A 23,274-nucleotide genomic window follows, 5' to 3' on the forward strand; every position below is an offset into this window, starting at 1 on the left:
TATTCCTAGGTCTTTTTCATTCTCCACTACCCTGTGTGTGTAGTACTACACAGTTGGTATGTTACTCTGTGTTACTGCTACCCACATGCAGTATTTTGCATTTTTCAATGTTAAACTTCAGTTGCCACCTCTTAGCCCATCTTCTCAACTTTTCTAGATCCTGTTGCATCAGCGTACCGTCCTTGCTTCATTAAGAGCCCTACCAACCTTTGTATCATCTGCAAACTTGAACATTAAGCCTGATATACCTTAATCAATATTATCATTGATAAATACAGAAAACAACAATGGGCCCAACACAGATCCCCGGGGAACTCCACTGATGACATTAGTCCATGAAAAGCAATGTCCATTTATTACTATTCTGTCTTCTCCCACTCAACCATCCTTTTATCCATTGTAGCAACTTGCCCTTAATGCCATACTGCTACAACTTGTATATTTGTCTTCCATGTGCAACAGTATCAAAAGCTATCCTAAAATCCAAGTATATGATATCAAAATTATTTTTTGCATTCAGTTCCTTTGTGACCACATCATAGTATCCAATCAAAATGGTCAGACAAAACTTCACCTTAACAAACCCACACTCTGTTCGAACTGTAACTGCAGTCTTGCCTAGATGATCCTGCACTGCTGCTTTAACCAGTAATTCCATTATTTTCCCCAGAACAGAAGTTAAACTAATAGTACTGTAATTACTCATGTCATCTTTCAATCCCCCTTTGTGAATTGGGGATACATTTACACATCTCCAGTCCGTGGGGTCCCTCCCCTGAGTTCAGGGATGCCCTCATAATCATGCTAAAGGCCTGCTTACTTTCTTTGCTACCTACTTTAATATAACTGGATAGATACCCCCCCCCCCCCAGGTGCCTTCCTTATGTTTAACTTCAGCAGTTTCTCCTCCACTATGCTCTCAGTTATTACAAAATCATTTAGCTCCCTGCCAGAGTTTGATAAACTTCTGGCATTCCCCTCCCTGAATAACTCCTCATGTGTGAATCAGGTAGCTGACAAACTCATTCAGTTTGTCAGCTATCTGAGCAGAATCCTCAACAATCGAACCATCAATATCAAGTAGACCAATCTGATTCATCCCCTTTCTTTTAGAGCTTACATAAGTAGTCTTTACTGTTTTTCTTACTACTTTCATACTTTTTAACAAAAGTGTTCTCAATACTTTTGATATGTCTTAAATATAAATGTGTAGACCACACACACACACACACACACCACACAAATGGAAAAATTAAATGAAAAGTAGTAATAAAGAAATTTTCAGGACTTAGGAATCCTTAGTATTTGCATAAGAATAGTAGTTTTAAACTATAGACGAAATAGTTTTTGTCTCGGTAATTTTCTTTAATTAATATTGTCTTTTAAATATTTATAGACACCAGGATTCTTTGTTAAGGACAGAATAAAAAAGTTTGTTGTGATGCAAGCAATACTTCTTCCAGTTGTAGCCTGTATTGTTCAGATAGTGAAATTCGGTGGAGATTACTTTTTTGTATACCTTTGGCTCTTCTGTGTTATAGTTTCTTTGGTAAGTTATTCTTTACCTAGTATGCCATTCTGTGTTAATTAATAAACCTTCTAGGTGATAAAAGATTCATCTAACTTTTTAGATGTTTTCTGCTTTTCGTTCTATTTTTAGTTGGTCAACTGATGTAAAATCATATTTATTAAAATATATCTTTCTTTTTTTTTTTTTTGCATACTTCATTTTGAGAAGTCATTATGTATAAAGTCCAGACATCTTATATTGTGTGAATAAATTTTATGATATTTCTAATAGCATTAGTTTTATTTTAAAATTACTGCAATTTTATATCCCATTAAAAAAAAAAAAAAAAGGTCAAATATTAGCACCTCTTAATGTAAAACATATAAATCCTGCTTACATTGGTTTTGTTCCCAGCTCTGAAAATCTCTCAGAAATTCTAATTTAAAGTTTCTCTTTTGCTGCTTATCTGCTTATTTTATTATGGTACAGTGAAATGAAAGCAGAAATTTGTGAACAATTTCGCTTTTCTACTAATTATCATTTGCTTTTCATTTTTGAGCTCTCTAGACTTTCTATTTTGTTATTTTTTGATTGTATTAATCTGTTCTTTTTTGTTTATAGATTTTGATCACAATTTATGCTGACTACATTGCACCATTATTTGATAAGTTCACACCACTTGCTGAAGGAGAACTTAGAACTCTGATTGAAAAATTAGCAGCAAGCATTAATTTTCCACTCAAGAAGCTTTATGTAGTTGAAGGTAAGTAATAATGACCAAATTAGGCATATAGATGAAGAAAATAAATTTTTGATTTTATAGATTTTCACATGTACTGAATTTTAATTATTTTATTATATGCCATTTTATAAAGAAAGTAGTTTTATATTGGATTATGATTTTTGGAAAAAATACATTCAGTAGATTCAATACCTAAATTTTCTATAATATATAAAATATAATGATATGTTCAAATGATGCAGAAGCATACCTTAAGAATGTAAGAAAAATATTTGTGTTTAAATATAAATTGAAGGATACATACTATCTTACACTTAAGAACAAATGCTACTTCAAAACTTTTGAGTGGGTTTTTAGAGTAAATTTTGTTATTCAATACAATATTGATAGTCACTTTCATTTCCAGATTTCAGGAGAAATAAAACAACAGATTGGTTTCTTGGTCGAGAACAATTGGATTACACCTTAACGTTTTATGATATATTGTGTCGGTTGAAGGTTTTTAAGTTTGCAGTTTCCCAAAAACAAATTATAGTTCCTGCTGTATTATAGGAATTCCCAAAAACAGGAATTTTTTTAAACATTAATAACATTATAAATAAACTAATTTCTGTTGATTTTAAGCTTTCATTGCTGGAAATCTTAGCTCCTAATTCCATAGAAGAAAATGCTGATCAACCCTTGCTTTGACTGTTGCAAGTAATGTGTTCCTGGAAAAATGTACATTATTTGAACCACTTTTTTTTCCAGTAGGCACAATATGTAATGTGATATCAAAAGAACTTTTATCATAGAATACAGATTTTAACAGTAAATTAATATGTAAATAGTATAATAAACTGTTTACATGTAGTAAATAATATAATATAATAAAACCACTTTTGTTATATGTTTTATAATATATAAATATTATTAAAATTTTACTTTTTATTTAATTTAATTTTAATTTAACTTTTGCATAAATAAAGTATAATAAAGATTTTTTTCCAGTAGTCACAATATTATAATGGGAAATTACATTCCTTTTTTTTTTTTTTTTTTTTATGTGAACCCCAAACATGAGAGGTATTAGAACCTATAGTACTTGGTACCGTGCTTGGGTTGGAGGTTGAGAAGACGAAAGAAGATATTTGTTGACATTGGACTTGAACTTCTGTAGATTGTAATTTTCAGGAAATACGTATGAAGGAAGGTTGTTCCAGAAAACGGCAGTTGAATGAATAATCGAGGAAGATGAAAAGTTGGTTCTGTGGGTTTGAAGTTGGACAGTAAATGGATGTTGGCTGGTGGCAGCACGTGTTTGAACTGTTTTGAAAGAGAGAGCCAGAATTATAGAAGCCAATTCAGAAGAACAGTGCCCATGGAAGTATCTGTAGAAGAGGCATGCAGCAGAAACAGTACGTCTATGAGACAGCGAGTGGAAAGACTCTGTTAGAGATGAATCATTAATTAACCTAACTGCCCTCTTCTGAATGGAATCAAGAAGCCTGAGAGAGGTTTTGGGGGCACCACCCCAGATGTGGGAACAATATTCCGTGGCAGGGCGGATTTGCGATTTATACAGAGTGAGCAGCTGTTTGGAAGAAAAGTAACGCCGAGAGTGAAAGAGAAAACCAAGTTTTTTAGATGCAGAGGAAGCAATATTTGTAATGTGCTTGTGCCAAGAGAGATTTGAAGTCAGGGTAATCCCCAAAAGAGATATATCATTTTGCCTAGAAATCGGAGTGTCACTAAAGATAAGCATAGGAGCAGAAGAATCCTTTTTGCGAGATATAAGACAAGACTGAGTTTTAGAAGGGTTGAAGTCAACTAAGTTGTCTTTGCCCCACTGGAGAATTACCTGAAGATCGGCATTTAAGGAATTGGTAGCAGATTTTCGAGAAGTTGAAGCTGTTTGAGCAGGACAAGGTTTCTGAAAATGAAAAGTAGAATGCAATGTGCTATCATCACCAAAACTATGCATAGGATTTCCAGTCAATGGAAGAAGGTCATTGATATACAAGAGGAAAAGAGTGGGGGAAAGAACTGAACCTTGGGGGACACCGGCATTAATGGAGAAGTTAGAAGACAGAGAGAGCCATCTACCATCACCCTCAGTGAGCGATCAGAGAGAAAACTGGATAACCAATTACTAAAAACAGTTGGCAAACCATAAGATGGAAGCTTGTTTAGAAGACCTTTATGCCAAACACGATCAAAAGCCTTTGAGATGTCAAGAGCAACTACTTGTGTTTCACCAAACCTTTCCATTGAATTAGTCCATAAATGAGTAACATAAGCCAGAATATCACCAGTGGATCGACACTGTCGGAATCCATACTGGCAGTCGTTGATCAGACGGAAGGTTTCTATGTAGTTTAAGAGTTGGCAGTTAATTGATTTCTCCATTACTTTAGAAAGAGTAGAAGTAATTGCAATGGGACGATAATTGGATGGGAGGTATTTGTCACCCTTTTTAGGAACTGGCTGGATATGAGCAAATTTCCAAACAGAAGGAAAAACACCTTTGGAATAAGAAAGTGAAAAAAGGCACCAAAGAATAGGAGTAAGTTCAGGAGCACAGGTTTTGAGAACAAGTGGAGAAATACCATCAGGACCTGGAGCTTTCTTAGCATCAAGATTCATCAAAATCCTTCTGATATCCGTTTGCCGGAAGCTCACAGGAGGCATTGAATGGAGCATGTTGGGAATGGTGGGAGGTGTTTTACCAAGATCATTAATACATGAGCTGGAAGAAAAATGGAATGCTAGCAGGTCAGCTTTATCCTTGGCTGAAGTGACAACAGAACCATCTGGTTTGGACAGAGGTGGGAGCAGAGATGGGCAAAAGTTAAGGCCAATAGCTTTGGCAAGAGACCAGAATGCTCGCCTACCATTAGGGCAAGAATCAAGTTTTCTACTCTTAGCCTGTTCAAACTGTAGTTTGGACTGATTAATAACTGCTTTACAATTGTTGCGAGCTTTGGTGTAGGCAGAAAATGAAACTGAAGAATTAGAAACAAGCCAATTACGATATGCAACATTCTTCTCTTGAACAGCCTTAGCACATTTATTGGAAAACCAAGGTTTAGATAAAGGAAGAAATTTTAAAGGGAGTGTGGGATAAAGGATTCCATTTCTGCAAGAATAATTTCACTCACACGATCTGAGCAAACGTTGACATCAGAAGTTTTGAAACAGTAATCCGACCAAGGAAAGGAGGAAAAGAAGTCTCGCAGGTCATCCCATTTTGCATTCATGTAATGCCAAACAACACGAGGTTGGGAATAGCCATGAGATAAAGGTTCCATTGGAGAAGAGACAATCACCAAGTTGTGATCTGAAGTGCCTAAAGGACCTCTCACTTCGACCGTGTACTTAGAAGGGTTGTTTGTGAGAAAAAGATCAAGCGTATTGGCTGTATGATTAGGACTGTCCGGTATTCTTGTAGGTAAATGGACAATCTGTGTTAGGTCATTAGTAATTGCAAATGCCTCAGCATCTCGACCTGCTGGATCGGTGTGACTAGAAAACGGAAGCCAGCTGCAGTTGTGAACATTAAAATCACCAAGGAAAATTACCTCACTGTTAGGAAAGTTGGACTGGGGAAAGTCAAGTTGCAAAGAGAGGAAGTCAAAGAGCTCCAAGTGATTAGTGGAGTTTGGAGAACGGTAGAGACAACAGATGAATTTGACACAATGAGGTAGAGAGATTTTAAGCCAGAGAAGATCAAAGAGAGGAGATTCCAAATTGCCAAGTCTCTGACAGGGAATATCAGAATGGACATATGCACAAGTACCACCTTTGAGGCGAAAGGAATCATACAGCGAATAATTTGGGCATCTGAGATGAGCAGTATTTGAATCAACTGATAACTGGGATTCTGTCAGAAAAAGTACATGGGGTTTGGCAGATTGCAAGTGGAAATGGACATCGTTGAGATTAGAATTGAGCCCACGTGTATTTGTGAAATGAATTAGGAAGTGCTTGGGAGGTTCGGATCTTTTTGCAGATAAGCTTGCTCTACTAATTTGACATGGTGTATTCAATAGTAAGAAAAAGTGGGTGGGACATGCTGTATGAAGTAATGAAATTTTTGGATATGGCGTACACGTGGTAAGAATATACCCAGATCCTTGACATAACGTGGCCTCGACAATGCTCCCCGCATACACACTACTCGGACTCCCTCCAGTCACTATCTGGCAGAGTAGAGGTAGCATGATTATACACTATCTGATCCGGAAGCTTCCTAGAGAGTTACCAATAGGTTCAGTCCGGTGTACTAACTAGCGGCCGGCCTGCGAACACTGTTTTAGAGCTGTACCCTCAAAATGTAAGGAATATTGGATCTCGCCACAACGTTCATCATAACCTCAAAAGTCACCAATCATACTGCATGATGGAAGAGATAGGGAAGGGTTGATCGGAACTTAGCTCTAGAGACTAAACATGGGTTCCACCACTTCAAGCCTCCAATAAGCAAAGTGGTGGTATTTCACCGGCTGATGAGAGTCATCTACCACCCAGTACTGCCTGGTAACATAGAGGGGCGGTGTTCCTCCATGTGGTGTGGGCGCCACACCTCGACCCCTGCTTACGTTGGTTCACACCTGGGTGGTCACCCACCATGTACTTGTGCATGGAGGTTATACCCGGGATTACTAACAGTCCCACCATCATGAAGGTGCAAGCAGAGGATTTGGCTGTCACAGACCATCCGGACTTCGCCGAAATTGGGTCCACTAGACTTGAGTGTCACCCGAATATCAGTTCCATCAGCATTTTAGACTCCCAGGTAGCAAGTACAGCTTGTCTGACATATCTGAGAGAATGTCTGTGACAACCTCAAGGACCCAAATCCCAAATTTTAGATCCTGATGGATCTAAAAAAAAAAAACATTTTTATCATAGAAAACAGATTTGAACAATGAATTAACACGTAAATATTATATTAAACATATAGAAATATAAAGTCAAGTTTAAATAAGAAGATTTAGCATAGTAAGATGTTACTATAAAGTGTTGATTTAATATCCTTGCCCAGTGATTCTTAACCTTTGTCCAGCTGTGGACTCCAAAGTTTATTTAAAATTCAAACTTTGAATTAAAAATTGTTAAACTTATTTTAAATTCAATTTTATTCACTGCATGCATTCCTTAAAAAGGAAAAGCTGTCATACAGAAATAAGTTCTAGTTTTTTATAAATAAGCTTATTTTTAATAAACTTATAATAATAAACTTATTTTTAAATAAGTTTTTTACCCTTTTAAACTGTAATTACAAGGGAATCTATATATTATTTAATAACCATAAATAAATGAGTTACTCATTTGTGCACTACTTTGCATTTAAACAGTTTGGCAATTTTTCAATTCTAATGTAAGTTTTAGATTTCACACTATAAAATTTCATTAAGAATTTGCAATACCTCTGGAGATCCAGGACAACAGGTGAAGAAACATTGCTCTAGATTAAATGCACAGTAGTGCACACAGATGAGTAACTCATTTATTTATGGTTATTAAATAATATATAGATTCACTTATAATTACAGTTTAAAAGGGTAAAAAACCTAGAACTTATTTTTTTTTCTGCATGACCGCTTTTCCTGTTTAAGGATGCATGCAGTGAATAAAATAGAATTATCCAAGCATTGTTATAAAATATAGAAATTCCATTCAGCATGAAAATATTGTTACATAACTGCAGACTATTGCTAGTGCATTATCGTTTCTTAGTTTACTGAACTTTTCCCCCGCTATGCTCAGTGCTAAGTTTAGCTTTCAGTAAAACAAATTCTTTTGCTATGCCCTTGATTCAAAAATTCCAGATTACTTATGCTTCCAGAGTTTATGTAATAATCATGATGCACCTACTCTTCAACAAATATTAGGTAGCTCTGAAATCTAGAAAACTGTTTAATTTCTTCAGCAAATCCAGTTTAATAAACAAATCTAATAAAGCACGAGTTACATTAAGAAACCTGGAAAGACACATCTTGGCCTTTGATGCCCTTGTGTCATAAAACCCTTAAGCAACAAAACAATATTGCCAGTATTGTTAAGCTCTCTCAGAGCCTTATAAACCTCAGAGAGATTTCCTATTGAAGTATCTAGTTACTAAGTTTTGTTGTCCATATATTTGAAGTCTCTCCTCATATGGCATTCCTTTTCCAATCACACTAGGTAGTGCATTGTTTGCAGTCTGACATATTAAAGAAGTTTGATTTTTTTTTTTGCATGTCTACTATACTTGGATACTACACCATTCCAGTTCAGTAAATCACCAAAAAACATCATGGGTTCTCTACGCTGCATGTCTGCACTGCACAGGGAACCCTTTCTTTTACTGTTTTTAATTCAAACCCTCTGGATGTATAATTTTTTTTTTTGTTATTTCCCAAATGCAGTACCTTGAATTTTGCAGTATTAAAACATTATTGTCACTAGTTTACCTTTCCTGAAGCCAATCCATGTTCTGAAGTAGTGCTGTGTGATTACTGTAAATGGTAGAGAAATCTGCAGATTTTGGCATTACATCTTATATCCCTGAGTGACCCTGCTTCTGACCTAGCTTTGAGAAGCTCTGAGATTGTAAAAATCCATTCTTAATAGCTGCCATTAATTACAACCCTTTGCCTTGTGTTGTGTAGCCATTCCATAATCCATTTAAGGACCTGTGATCTCAGGACGTCCTGACTTATACAATAGTTTCTTGGTAAAACAAAGTCAAATGCCTCACTATAATCCAAATAAACATTATCAGTTAACCCTGCAATAACTCTGACATATTAGTTTATCAAGTTAGCTAAACAAAATATTCCATTTACAAAACAGCACTGTATTCTGCTTAAGAAATCTGTTTCTAACTATATGACCCTATATTACATTCTTAAATTCACCTTCATGTTTTTTTTCTATCACTTAAAGCTGACCAATTTTTAGTTACCATTCTTAGAATTACCCTTATGAATTGATGATACACTTTATGGATAGATAATACACTTACCCAGCCATTGAGACCAATGAAACCTCTCATAATTACCTTATTCCATACTCTAATGAGTTTCTGAATAGCACATATGCCACCTGGAGTGAGTTGGAAATGTACGTAAATGCCACCTTTGTGTTGAACATTAGAGAAAGATTATTGTTAAAAATAAAATTAAAATCAAAATTTCATAAAAAGAAGTTGCTAAAAAATTTAAAAAGTAAAAAAAAATTGCTTTTTTTTTTTTTTTTTTTTTTTTTTCTTTCTTTTGCTTGTATAATCCCATATGGAATATTGTTGAAAGGTTGTGCCTTCTTATGGCGATTAGTCTTTTGAGTTCAATTTGTGTCCATCTTTACTTGTTGCTTCAAAATTTAGGAAATTTTTTACACAGGCCTCAGCTAGTTACAGTAAATTTGTCACTTAAATTTTGATTCAAATAATTATAAAAAACAAAAAAAGAATTGAAATACGTGCCACTATGTTTAACATTTGAATGAAGAATTGTTTTCCATTTTTTAATTATTTTACAAATTATTTTATGTTCTAGGTTCAAAAAGATCTGCTCATAGTAATGCCTATTTTTATGGATTTTTTAAAAACAAAAGAATAGTTTTGTTTGATACCCTACTTCAAGATTATTCTCCTCTTAATAAAGAAAAAGAAGAAAATGAGTCAGGTGATAATGAAGAAAAAACAAAGGTATACTATTTATGTATATAATACATTTCTTAACTTCTTTCCTTTAATAGCTAGTGTATCTTTGTGATAAATATTAAATGTCTAAAAATTTATTTCTCTGTGTGCACCAGGATGTTGAGTGGAGTTCAAGGTTCAGTACTGTGTCCCTTGTTGGTCATTATATTTTTTTAATGACCTTGTTGAAGGTATTACAGACCTGATATCCAAGTTTCTGATAATTTGGAAGGTGGGAAATGATTAACCAGGTTATGCTTCTTCAACAAGATAAGATAAATTATTCAGTCAGTCTGAAAAGTAGCAGTTAAAGTGTAATATTGGAAATTAAGTATTTAAGGCTTTAAAGAATGGTTTGAGTAAATTTATGTTTATCATTTTTCTTTCACAGGTGGCACAAGCCAGAGAATATGCAAAGAATACTGAAATTAAGGAAGGATGGTTGTACATTGAATGTAAGGAATTGTTGGAGAGGTATGAGATCACGTGATACAACTCATATGCAATCTGCCCATATTTATGGTTTACTTATCTCTTTCTCCTTTCCTCCATTTCTTTTAAATCTTACACTGGCAGATGAAAATATTCCATCCCAAAAACACGTGGTTTTTGGAATGGAATACAAACTGCTCTATTAATTGTTCATTAATTTTATATTTGCATATTATAACCTTCCCCTTATGTCTATTGCTGAGTTTAATTACAAAACATTTTTGGTAATTACTTGTAAGGTAATTTTCTGTTAACCAGGCTATAATTCTGAAACAAGTTAAATCTAGTAGCCAACAATCTCATACATAAGTGCTTTCTGTACAAATCATAAGGTCATTGATGTTTGTCAGTTGGCCAGTATCCAAATCTTCAATACATGATACAGTATAATTTAAAAATACATTAAATAAGGTGGGCCAAGAGTTTATCCCTGAAAAACTCACTTAAATATATTGAATACTTAAATTTGATCAAAAGTGCTCCAAGTACAGCCCATGGGGCAGGTCTGGCTTTTGGCAGGATTTTTTGCAGCCCATAGAAAAATGTTGAAAGTAATTACTAATAAAATTAGACATCCTAGAATAAAAATATGGAACTGTAGCTCTGCATTGGTCTGCTTCAAAGCTGGTCAGATATGAGCATGCACTCTAATGTTTTGATAATACATGGCTACAAGCACTTCAAGATCATTTCTAGAAATTTAAATAGTAAGTATTTTCTTTTATAGATATTCATAATTAAATATAATTTTTTGCAAAATATTTTCCTGTTAAGGTTAAATACTGCAGTTTAGTTGTTTTTCAAGAAAGATGCCATGCATCTTCATTATCCCCTTATGGAACAAAATGGTATGCTAAACCAACCCCTTTGTTATCCAGCCTACAATCCCAAAAAATCCTCACTGACCAAATCTAAGACAACCTTAAAACGCGTGTATTTTTAGACAGGATGTAGAGCTGTCAGATTTAGAAAAAAGAAAGAAAGAAAGAAAGAAAAGAAAAGCTAATCAGTCAAATCCATTTCCCATTAAACTGTTGATTTAGTTTTATTAGTAGGGAATCAAATGCTTAGAAATATAGGGCATCTTTTAGATGCCCAATATATGCCCTACATACATTGCACAGGTCATTATTAGAATACTGAAAAATCTGTGTGTGTTGTCAACCAACACATACAGAAAGGAGGGTGGCAAATTACCTTGTATTTAGTTTTATATAAAATGTCAACTCTATTAATTGCACATTTGTATAACATTTTAGATTGTTAAAAAGAAACCTGGATGTAGCAATGATGAAGTTGTTGCAGTGTTAGCTCATGAACTTGGACATTGGAAATTAAATCATGTGTTAAAGAACCTCATTATTGGACAGGTAATAATTTTTTTAACTTATCACAGTTTTTAAAATAATTTTATTATATGATTAAACAAAGTTTTTCAAAAACTTTGGTTATACAATAATTTTTTATTTTTCTTAATCCCAGTGATGCATCAAATTTTTAGCAAATAAGCTAAATATTTGGCCTAAATTTGGCTAAAAATGAATGCGGCCTACAAAAATACAAATACTTTTGTAGGCTGCATTCAGCCTACAAAAATATGTTGCAATCCAAGAATTGCAAATTTTACAAGTTACAGAGCAAAATCCTAAGATGGATTTGTCAGGCTGAGCTCCTTCAGAATGATTTAAACAGGCCTTGTTAATGCAGTTTTTCAAAAACTTTGGTTATACAATAATTTTTTATTTTTCTTAATCCCAGTGATGCATCAAATTTTTAGCAAATAAGCTAAATATTTGGCCTAAATTTGGCTAAAAATGAATGCGGCCTACAAAAATACAAATACTTTTGTAGGCTGCATTCAGCCTACAAAAATATGTTGCAATCCAAGAATTGCAAATTTTACAAGTTACAGAGCAAAATCCTAAGATGGATTTGTCAGGCTGAGCTCCTTCAGAATGATTTAAACAGGCCTTGTTAATGCAGTTTTTCAAAAACTTTGGTTATACAATAATTTTTTATTTTTCTTAATCCCAGTGATGCATCAAATTTTTAGCAAATAAGCTAAATATTTGGCCTAAATTTGGCTAAAAATGAATGCGGCCTACAAAAATACAAATACTTTTGTAGGCTGCATTCAGCCTACAAAAATATGTTGCAATCCAAGAATTGCAAATTTTACAAGTTACAGAGCAAAATCCTAAGATGGATTTGTCAGGCTGAGCTCCTTCAGAATGATTTAAACAGGCCTTGTTAATGCAAAGAAATAGCAATTACATTATTGTAATCCTCCCAAATGAATTTTAAATACTGGTTTGGTTTACTGATGTTGATTTAATATTAACTGAGACTTTGTATCACCCTGATATAGAGATTGATGAGTCATTTTGATGAGTGTGTGTGTTTTTGGTAATTTTGGAAATAACCTGAGAATTTTATATGTTGGGTGGGTGAGACAGAATTTATATAATAAAGGATAACGTGTGTGTGCAACGAGGGTGCACAGTGTTTCATAAATGATTAATCAAACCTTTTCCTCTGTGAAGGTCCAGTATGTGCTGCCATATTTGTGTTTCCCAACTAATAGTAGACAGTTAGCATTAGCAAGGGCACATAATGCAAGAAAGCAAGCTTATATAGCATCAGCCCAAAAAAAACACACACACACACCCTTCTCATTTCACCCATCCACTCGCTCCAAACGTTTGTCTAGTTCTGCCTTGAATCTGTTTAAGCTATCAACTTCTACAGTGAGAGATGGAAGTTTGTACTAGCAATCAACCACCTGCTGGCTAAAGGCAAACTTCCGCACATCTATCCTACAACTGTCTTTCCTCAATTTGAATTTATGCCTTCTCAGGCAATTATTCTGAGCAAGAGGAAGAATATGTGACAACATAATCCTCCTCCTCGGATTTTTAAAGAAATTCCTTTAAAAATTGCAGGAGGATCTTGCTCTGGCCAACCTTGGTTGTCTGAAATTGATTTACAAAAGCCAAAATTGAAGACATTGCGCAATTCAGATAGAGAAGTTTGTGAAATCAAATTGAGTGATATTAAATTATAGATGTAGATGATATTATTACTTCAAAATAGTAACAAGTTTATTTTTTATGATTTTTTTAAAATTATTTTAGTTTTTATTTTTTTAGATTTTATTTATTTTTTTATTCTAGTTTGATTTTTGACAGTTTTACTCTAATGGTAGGCAATCAGATCAAAATGTGAAGAAATTTATATCTAAAAGCTTTTCAGAACTTTCACAGAATTTTCATTTTTAAAAACTTCAAAAACATCCAGAAACCACACAACTAGGAAAATACTGCATAAGGAAGGTGCCAAAAATGGATGGCAGTGGAGCTGATTACTTGATTAGATTTGTATTTATCCCATGTTTAAAAGAATTAAACATGGGATAAATACATATTTTCAGGAGATATTGATTCATATAACAAATACGAGTGTCATAATTACGGAAGAGGTTGGATAGGCAAAATGCGAATATGGAAAGTCCTTGGTAAAGTGAAATAAGAATAGGAAAAAAGTGTTCTTTTCATATGCAGATAAAAGAAAAGAGTAAATCAGATTGACCCCATCTGCCTAATAAGATGAAAATGCTAAAACTATAAGTAACACAACTGAAGTGAATACAGCCAGGCCTCGGATAACGCGAGTTCGGTTTAACACATCTTTCAGTTACCGCTATTTGAAAAAATTATACCACTTTTCAGTTAACGTGATTTTTTTTTTTTTTTTTTTAATGCGATAGTTGAAAAAGATTTGAATCGCACGTTAAGCTTACCGCACATCAGACGGGCAATAAACTTTTGCCTGCTGCCCACCTCGGTGTGTTCCATCAACCATCGGAAGAAGACGTGTTACTTGTTTGTCTCCCGCCAATAAAGTCAATGCAGATTTGCATTTAAAAATTGAAATTTTTGAAATGTTACCGCAAAGGAGATAATGGTAAAAGAACTAGATGAAATCTTTCATATCACAGAGAACCTCAAACAAAAGGTTTGAGGTTCTCTGCGATATGAAAAAAAAATTTCGTATTTTTCATTCTCAGTGATACGAAAAACAAATCAAAAATTGAGGTTCTCTGTGATATTTATTTCGCCAGGGCCCAGAGAAGATTGTTGCTGCTATCGGAAATTGATTGGTGAAAAGAGAAAGTCAACACTGTTCAAATATTTCTAGGTGCCTCCGTAGCCAGGTGGGAAGGAGCAGCAGTGCATAGCACAGGCTTCTTGATTAGACCGGGGTTCGAGCCCATCACCACCAAATACGGAGGATGGGGAAAGGTCAGGGAATGACCACCGCATATCTCGGAGCAATATGGCCTTAGTTGCTAATGTTCCTAAAAACCAAATAACTAATAAATATTTCTGCAACAGTCATTTCTTCATTATCTATTTTATGTCAGAGGTTCCCAAACTTTCTCAGTTCACGGTGCACTTAGTGTCTCTAATTTTTTCACGACGCACCCAGACCAAAAGAAATACCTAACAGTTCCGTTTAGTAGTTAAGTCCAAACAACTTAATAAGAAATGTTGAAACTGTGAACTACCTCAAGCTAGTAGTTCGCGCAGTCTCCAACAGATGTCTAGTGTGGCGCCTCCGTAGCCAGGTGGGAAGGAGCAGCAGTGCATAGCACACGCTTCTTGATTAGACCGGGGGTCGAGCCTGTCACCACCAAATACGGAGGATGCGGAAAGGTCAGGGAATGACCACCGCATATCCCGGAGCAATATGGCCTTAGTTGCTAATGCTCCTAAAAACCAAATAACTAACTAACAGATGTCTAGTATCGCTGTGTTTCCCTCAAATTTAAAACGTTCTGCGCCGCACAGTTTGGGAACCGCTGTTTTATGCAATAAACATTTAATTCCATAATTATTTTCATTATCTTTTACATTGTATATAGTTAAAAAGTTATTTAAAAGATATTTTTTAAATTCTTTATGAACATTCCAAGAAGATCAAGGACCAATTATAATTTTTCCTATTGATTATTATATTCGATTAACGCGTTTCCGTTTTGCACGATGCACTCACAGGAAGAATTAATCGTGTTAATCGAGGCCAGCCTGTAATTAGCAGATCAAGTATTTTGCATTGATCTTTGCAGCCAAAAATACGTTCATAGAAGAACTAGTGGCCGTAAAATAACTGATTACCAAGAAGAGATTGTTGGAGAAGCAAGAATGAGAGAACCTATAAAGTGACAATTGAGTAATCATTAGGATATACTGTATTTTCCCATGTATAAGGCCGACCGGGCTAGCCGAGTGGGTAAAGTACCTACCCGGCAACCCAAAGGTCGCGGGTTCGATTCCCGCCTCGGGCTTGGATCAAAGTACTGCAAAAACCTTGGGAGGTGCAATATGGCCACAGAAGCCGATGCGCCAACAACTACCAAATCAAAAAAAATCAAACCCATGTATAAGACGCACCTTAATTTTGGGGCCCGAAATTTGAAAAAAAAATGTATTACATAAAGTTATTGAACTCAAGTTTTATTTATCATAAAATTCATACAACTCGTCACTGTCAAAACTCCCATCCATTAGCTTGTCGCCGACCGGGCTAGCCGAGTGGGTAAAGTACCTGCCCGGCAACCCAAAGGTCGCGGGTTCGATTCCCGCCTCGGGCTTGGATCACTGTACTGCAAAAACCTTTGGAGGTGCAATATGGCCACAGAAGCCGATGCGCCAACAACTACCAAATCAAAAAAAAAAAAAAAAAAAAAAAAAAAAATTAGCTTGTCCTCATCTGTGTCTGATGACGAATCACTGTCTTCATATATTTCCTCGTCCTCAGTCCCATCTATGGCATTTGAAATGCCACACTTCTTAAATGACTTGACAACGATCTCAATCTTGATATTATCCCAGGATCTTTTCACCCAGGTACAAACTTCTCCTATAGTTGGTTTCTTCACTCTTCTTGCTGGTGTCAAATTGTCCCCAGAAGACTTCATCCATTAGTTCCATTCATCTCTCATGGCAGCTTTGAAGGGTTTGTTAATGCTGACATCAAGTGGTTGGAGCTGGGATGTCAAGCCTCCAGGTATGATGGCAAGTTTTGTTTTTTGCTCTACAGCAATCTTTGTATTTTTTGTTATGTGTGCCCTAAACTGATCAAGCACCAATAGGGCAGGTTTGCGTAAGAGCCCACTTGGTCTCCTGCTCCAAACTTTCTCAAACCAGATCTTCATCCCATCCTGATCCATCCAACCTTTGTCGTGAACGTGGACAATCACTCCTCAAGGAATGTCTTATTTTGGCATTGTTTTGCATTTGAAAATTATCATAGGAGGCAGCTTGGTTCTGTCGGCACAACAAGCTAGAACAACTGTATAATGACTCTTTTCATGTCCACTTGTCTTCACAGTTACAATTTTCACCCACTTCTTATCAACAGTTCTGTTACTTGGGACATCAAATTGAAGGGGGACTTCGTCCATATTTGCAATCTGTCCCACTCAAACTGATGTCTTCCGACATTGAATGACAAAACGATGAAATTCAAGGACCTTCTGCTCATAGCTTTCAGGCATCTTTTGGGCAAGTCTGGTGCATGTACGCATGCTTAGTCCATTCCGTTTCATGAACCTGAAGCACCAATTGTGTCCTCCTTTGAAATCAGTAACTTCTTTTTCATCAGCAATTCTTCTTGCCTCATGCTGAACCATCTTTGTGGACACAGGAATTCCAATTGCCATTCAATCCGTATCTTCAATTCCCTCTCTAAATCAGGTCATTTCGCTGACTTGCCTCTCATGGCCTTCTGCTGTGGCGTTTTCATTAGGGTTTCTTCTTCTTCCCGTAGCCACTCTCGGATTGTTTTCTAAGTTGGAGGAGGACCAAACTTACGTTCAGCAGCACGATTTCCGTGTACTTTTGCAGATTGGATCACTTTTAACTTGAATTCAGCACTGTACGAAAATCTTTTCTGAGCCATTTCTGGGCAGAACATGGCAAAACATAACCTAATATACTGGTAACAAGTGCGAAACAATGAGCGCAAAAACATCAAGCACAAAAAAGCGGAAAATGCAAGTAAAAAAAAATCTACAACCACTGTATAAGACGTTGGTTTTTAGACCCCAAATTTTTCGAAAAAAGGTACGTCTTATACATGGGGGAATACGGTATGCTTTATTCAACTATTCTTTAGGGCGAAATTTAAATACAACAAGAAACATTTTACGATTTTGGGGGGGGGGGTGAGAAGAACAAATGAGTGTATTAAAGCATTGTTAGAGAAGTTATAGAGCTGAAGGAGCTGGCAAATGATTACATTAAACCATTAATCATGAGGCCATGATTGGACCCAGTGGCAATCTCCTAGACGGGAGAAACACCAGCATGTCCTCAATCCATGGGGATAGAACTAAAGAGAAAATGGGCAGCTGTAGACCTTTGAATTTGACTTCTGTGGTGAGGAAAATTATGGAATCTATGATCAAGGAGACATTACCAGATTATTTTCATAGGAATGGAACACACAAGTGAACACTTTTGATAACAGCATGGATTTATTAAGGGGGGAACCATGTTTGTCTAACCTGATAAATACTATGATGTCATTACCATGCAATTGGATGCAAGAAATAATCGGCGCCTCCGTAACCAGGTGGGAAGGAGCAGCAGTGCGTAGCACACGCTTCTTGATTAGACCGGGGTTCGAGCCCGTCACCACCAAATACGGACGATGCGGAAAGGTTAAGGAATGACCACCGCATATCCTGGAGCAATATGGCCTTAGTTGCTAATGCTCCTAAAAACCAAACAACAACAACAGCAAGAAATAATCGTGGCATTGTGTTCTTGAACTTTTGTAAAACATTTGACAGTTCTTCATCATACTGGAGAAGTTGGAGCAGGGTATGCCAGAAGGATATTAGACAGTGGGTAGTTATAAATCAAAAAATCTGTAGAGTGGACCAGAGTTACAGGTGAGATTCCTTAGTGCTGGTATCCAGAATTATGTGACTAATGAAAAGTATACAGAATGTATACTTTATACTTTAACAGAAAGTATACAGTATAAAGTATGTCAGAATTGTCAAGCAACATGAAGGTTGGAAGGGCAGTAAACTCTCACAACCACATCACTCCAGAATACTCTAGGGCGCCTTCATAGCCAGGTGGGCAAGAACAGCAGTGCGTAGCACGTTTCTTGATTAGACCGGGGTTCGAGCCCGTGACCACCAAATACGAAGGATGCGGAGAGGTCAGGGAATGACCACCGCATTCCCTGAAGCAATATAGCCTTAGTTGCTAATGCTCCTAAAAATCAAATAACAACAACAAGAATACTCTGGACCAACTGCAAAGATTACCAGAAAAGTAGCCGTTGAAGTTGTCTTACCCTTAGATTATAATAATAATGCAAGGGTAAGGCAACTTAAAAATTAAAGAGGAGCAAAATTCTTCTTAATAATGATAATGATACAGACAGATAAGGAAAATTTTCAAATTTGGTATTAAAAATTTCAAAATATCCATCTAGTTTTTAATAGCAATTTAGATATTTCAATAGAAATTTCTATTGAAATTTAGAAAAATTGGAATATTCTTTCTGTTGCCTTCTAAAGATAGTTTGAAATCCTGAATTTTTTTTCCTTCTAGGTAAACCTGTTCCTGTGCTTTGCTGTATTTGCCTGCTTATTTAAAAATAAGACTCTGTATTCTGCATTTGGATTTTATAGACAACAGCCAATCATCATAGGCCTTCTTATAATATTCCAGTTTGTGTTTTCTCCATATAATGAGGTAAGGGAGCTGAATCTATTACATTTAATAACTTAGTGTTTTTTTTTTTTTTTTTTTTTTGATTTTTATCCTCTGAAATGTTTATCGCTAAAGGGGGTTTTTTTTTTTTTTTTTAAGTTATTTTTTGTAATGCCATGCATAACTTTCTTTTTGACATGATGTGACAAATTATTATATGACAAGACTACTTAGTATTAATTTGAAAGAAATAACTTTAAAACAGGGACTGGCAACCTTTTCCTCCATATGAGCTACTTAAAAATAAACAAGGTCTCCTGATTGATGAGTTTTAAGATAAACCCAGGGGGGGGAAATTCTAAAAAAAAAAAATTTTTTTTCTTTTTTTCCCCCTGGGTTTTCTTGAAATCTGCTGATTATAGAATTATTATAATGTTTTGTTATAAAACACGTATCATAAATAACAATGCTGGGTGACAAAGGAAAGAAATACAGTCGATTCCGGTTATTTGGGACACATCGGGACTAGTGCATTTTGGCCCGATTAAGCGGCTGCCCCAATTATCCGAAGTTTGACGTAAATAGTTAAAAATACAATGTGCACCCCCCCCTTTACAATTGGTTCACTGTACAATCAAATCACGTTACGACGAATTCACCACAGTAAAGTTCCGTTCACTATACGATGTGTAGTAAGCGCCGGTCATTGCGATCACGTTTGTGAATTGAATTTTAATTCTATTAAACAGATGATTCTAATTAGGGAAAATAGGAGGAATATTATCCACAGGCTATAAAAGTAAAGATATATTAAGCACAAATTTACTCTTTATTACCTTACCAATTAAAAAATTAAATGATACGTGAAAATCGGAAGAATGTACGTACGTACGTGATAATCGGAAGAATTAATACATACTAACTAAACTAGTTGACATTTCTGTTCACTGACATTTGTGGGTGGGGGTTAAAATTTAAAACAGTAAAAAGATAAGCAATCAATAACAAAGAACACGGCACACACAAATTGCAAGTAACACAACACGCGCAAGTGAGAACGGAGTAACAAATTACGAAGCTTTAAAAATACGAATGAAGAGATCTGAAAATTAATTTTTTTATTTGATTGAAGAGTTCATGGAAGTGTAAGCACATTTTACCATAATAACCCACAGAATTCCAGCTGTCGGTATTACCGCAAATTCAATAAGATCGAGTTTACTGTCCGTTTATGATAGATTTCACTAACAGAAAAGCCCAATTAACAGGTGACTGCTAATTGTTTTTATTGTTTTATGGTTGTGACCTCCAGAAATCCGGCCGAACTACGTGGTACGGTCGGAGACAATCGTAGGGTAATCTCCAGTGCTGAGGTCTCCTGCCCCGATTAAACGGCATTTTGTCCCAATTAAGCGAAGTAAACCCTGGCTATTTTCTCGATTGGTTTTTGTTTTTTAAGATTTGCCCCAAATAAACGGCTGCCCCGATTAACCGGTGGCCCAAATAACCGGAATCCACTGTATTTTTAATAATGCAGTTTGTCATTTAAGCCACGTAGAACATCAGAGCCTTTAAACTCGATAGGAAACTAAATTGTGCAGTTTTGTTTTTAAAAAAAATGCAGTGGTAACTAAAATGCACCATTTTATTCTATCTTGCACAGTTACAATATTCAAAAAATTTTTAACACTAGGTATAAGTAAAGGACAATACAGAAAATTTAGTACAGTACCATAATGTTTCAGCTGTTATGCCATAGCCTTTAACAAATGGGAAGAATGTCTGAACATTCCCTTTATATACACCAGTGATTTCAGCTGTTTTTCCCATTTGTCAAAGGCTATGGCATAACAACTGAAACATGATATTATACTAAATTTTTTCTATATTTACTTTCTTTTAATAAAGTTAAGCAAGTGCTAAATTTTTTGAATATTGTAATTATTCAAGATAGGTTAAAATAATGCATTTTAAAACTATCCAGTGAAGTGTTTAGTTGTGTCCTTTCAAATTCAAGTGTTATCAGCATTGATGTCTTACAAATCATATATAATATTACAGCCTATTGCAGTTTAAAAATATGGTAAAATTGAATCTGTTGTGAATGGACATTTTGATGTAAATTTCTGGTGGGAAGAGGGAAGGCTAGTAATGTTTTATCAGACCAGTTGGTGAATAAACACATGATTTGTTTATGTTTTGGTAAGTATGTGGTGTGTTGCAAGTTTATCATTTATCTTTTAATTTCATTTTAGGATTTTAAATCCTAAAATTAAAAAAATTTTAGTAGTCACTACTGAGTCTTGCATCAGGTCAGGTTTGTTTGTTTGATTTTTAGGAGCATTAGCAACTAAGGCCATATTGCTTCGGAGATATGCGGTGGTCATTCCCTGACCTTTCCGCATCCTCCATATTTGGTGGTCACGGGCTCGAACCCCTGTCTAATCAAGAAACGTGTGCTACACACTGCTGCTCCTGCCCACTTGGCTAGGGAGGTGCCTCAGGTCAGGTACTGGCAAGTATCTGTGAATTTCCCACAATGCAGGTTGGTTTTGTAGTTCATGGATTGGGTGCAGTTCCACTTTCTGAATGTAAATAATTTAATACAATAATATCAAAAATTATTATATTAACTCAAAGTAACTTTTTATTCTTTTTTATTCAGGAATGTTATTTGCTAAATTATCAGGTCAATATATGTATAATTTGAATTACAACACTACACCACTACTGATATCTTTATAAAGTGCATACATTTGCCTAATGCAGTTGGTATTACGATTATCAGGCAGATGGTGTAAAGTAATAACTTAAATAGATGCTTTGATTTTTGTGTATATAATGATAAAACATCCAAGGTATCATTAATTTATACTTAATTATCTTTAAATAGTAACTTAATAATATTTAACTACTATTTTCCTGCCCCATATTTTAATATGTATTGGTGTTAAGATTTGGTCAGAATACAAAGATGTTTCTCTAATTTAAGATTGCTTTTAAATTGTAAAATGATTTCTTGTTTTTAAATTTCTACCTAAAGCATAGTTGAATAAAAGAGATATCCTGATGATTACTCAATTGTCACTTTATAGGTTCTCTCGTTCTTGATGACTGTTCTTTCTCGAAGATTTGAATTCCAAGCAGATGCTTTTGCCAAAAGTTTAAACAGAGCAGCTGATTTAAGGAGTGCATTAATTAAACTAAACAGTGATAATTTAGGATTTCCAGTATATGACTGGTTGTATTCTGCATGGCATCATTCCCACCCACCTCTTTTACAAAGAATTCGGTCATTAGGCAAAATTGATTAACATTCAGCTTCGAAAGAGAAGCTTTCACAAAGCTTTATTTACCTATTTCACAAAAGACTTTTTTGTTGCAACTTCTTATACAGTGCCTTGGTTGCAGTGTGTGTGCACAATAGTTTCTTCTTTTTAATGATGTGTTAAGTTGTAATAATTACTAGTAGGTCTAAAATTTCAAGTGGATGTGTAAATGTTGCAATAAAATTTCTTTGTAAGCTGAAGATTTTAATAAAACAATTTAATTAATCTCTGAAAAGACATCAGTTTAAAGAAGCATTTAAGAATATACGAATAGCAGATGTATTAGATACAACATATTTATGGAAATTTGGTTATGCAACTGTGTACAGGATGGGGTAGTAGCAGAAATATAAATGAAGCTGTAGATACTGATTTGCAAAAATATCAGTAAATTCAGCTGTGAATGAATTAATATGTGATTTTAAGACCCGCTTACTATTTTGAAGATCTCCATTTGGAACATTTATGCATTTCTGGTTTTCCAAGATTCCAATTTGTGCCTTTTATGAAAAGTTTACTTTTAACAGATTCCACTCAAGTTTGTTATATTTTAAACTATGCTCATATGTTATGCTTTTAAATGCAGACTTTCTGAATTGATATGGGATTAATGCTACAATTAAGCGACTGTGAATTGACTCATATTTAGTTTAGAGAACAATAAATATCAAGTGTATGATTGAATATATCACATTCTAGGTATATGATATGGCTTTAATGGGCTTTTTTCATTCCATGGCTGAGTTAGTCGGTCTCAGGCATAGATAGCTAGGTTTTTCCCCAGAAATTAGGGG

The 23,274-nt window shown here is 35.1% G+C and overlaps 1 protein-coding gene across 1 annotated transcript in view; it reads left to right on the top strand.

The window, feature by feature from the left end:
• The window catches only part of LOC150081328 (CAAX prenyl protease 1 homolog), a 61,817-nt gene extending 39,244 nt beyond the window's left edge, over positions 1–22,573 (top strand). The window contains exons 5-10 of the mRNA XM_090379188.1: positions 1,397–1,549; positions 2,132–2,273; positions 9,776–9,927; positions 11,673–11,783; positions 19,050–19,193; positions 22,247–22,573. Of these exons, the coding sequence (XP_090235314.1) occupies positions 1,397–1,549; positions 2,132–2,273; positions 9,776–9,927; positions 11,673–11,783; positions 19,050–19,193; positions 22,247–22,465 (921 nt within the window). The 3' untranslated portion in view covers positions 22,466–22,573. The remainder of the gene's footprint in view (positions 1–1,396; positions 1,550–2,131; positions 2,274–9,775; positions 9,928–11,672; positions 11,784–19,049; positions 19,194–22,246) is intronic.
• The last annotated feature ends 701 nt before the right edge of the window (positions 22,574–23,274 follow it).

The sequence above is a fragment of the Mastigoproctus giganteus genome, chromosome 8 (assembly GCF_048544385.1).
Source record: "Mastigoproctus giganteus isolate SK-2022 chromosome 8, ASM4854438v1, whole genome shotgun sequence".
Lineage (NCBI taxonomy): Eukaryota > Metazoa > Arthropoda > Arachnida > Uropygi > Thelyphonidae > Mastigoproctus > Mastigoproctus giganteus.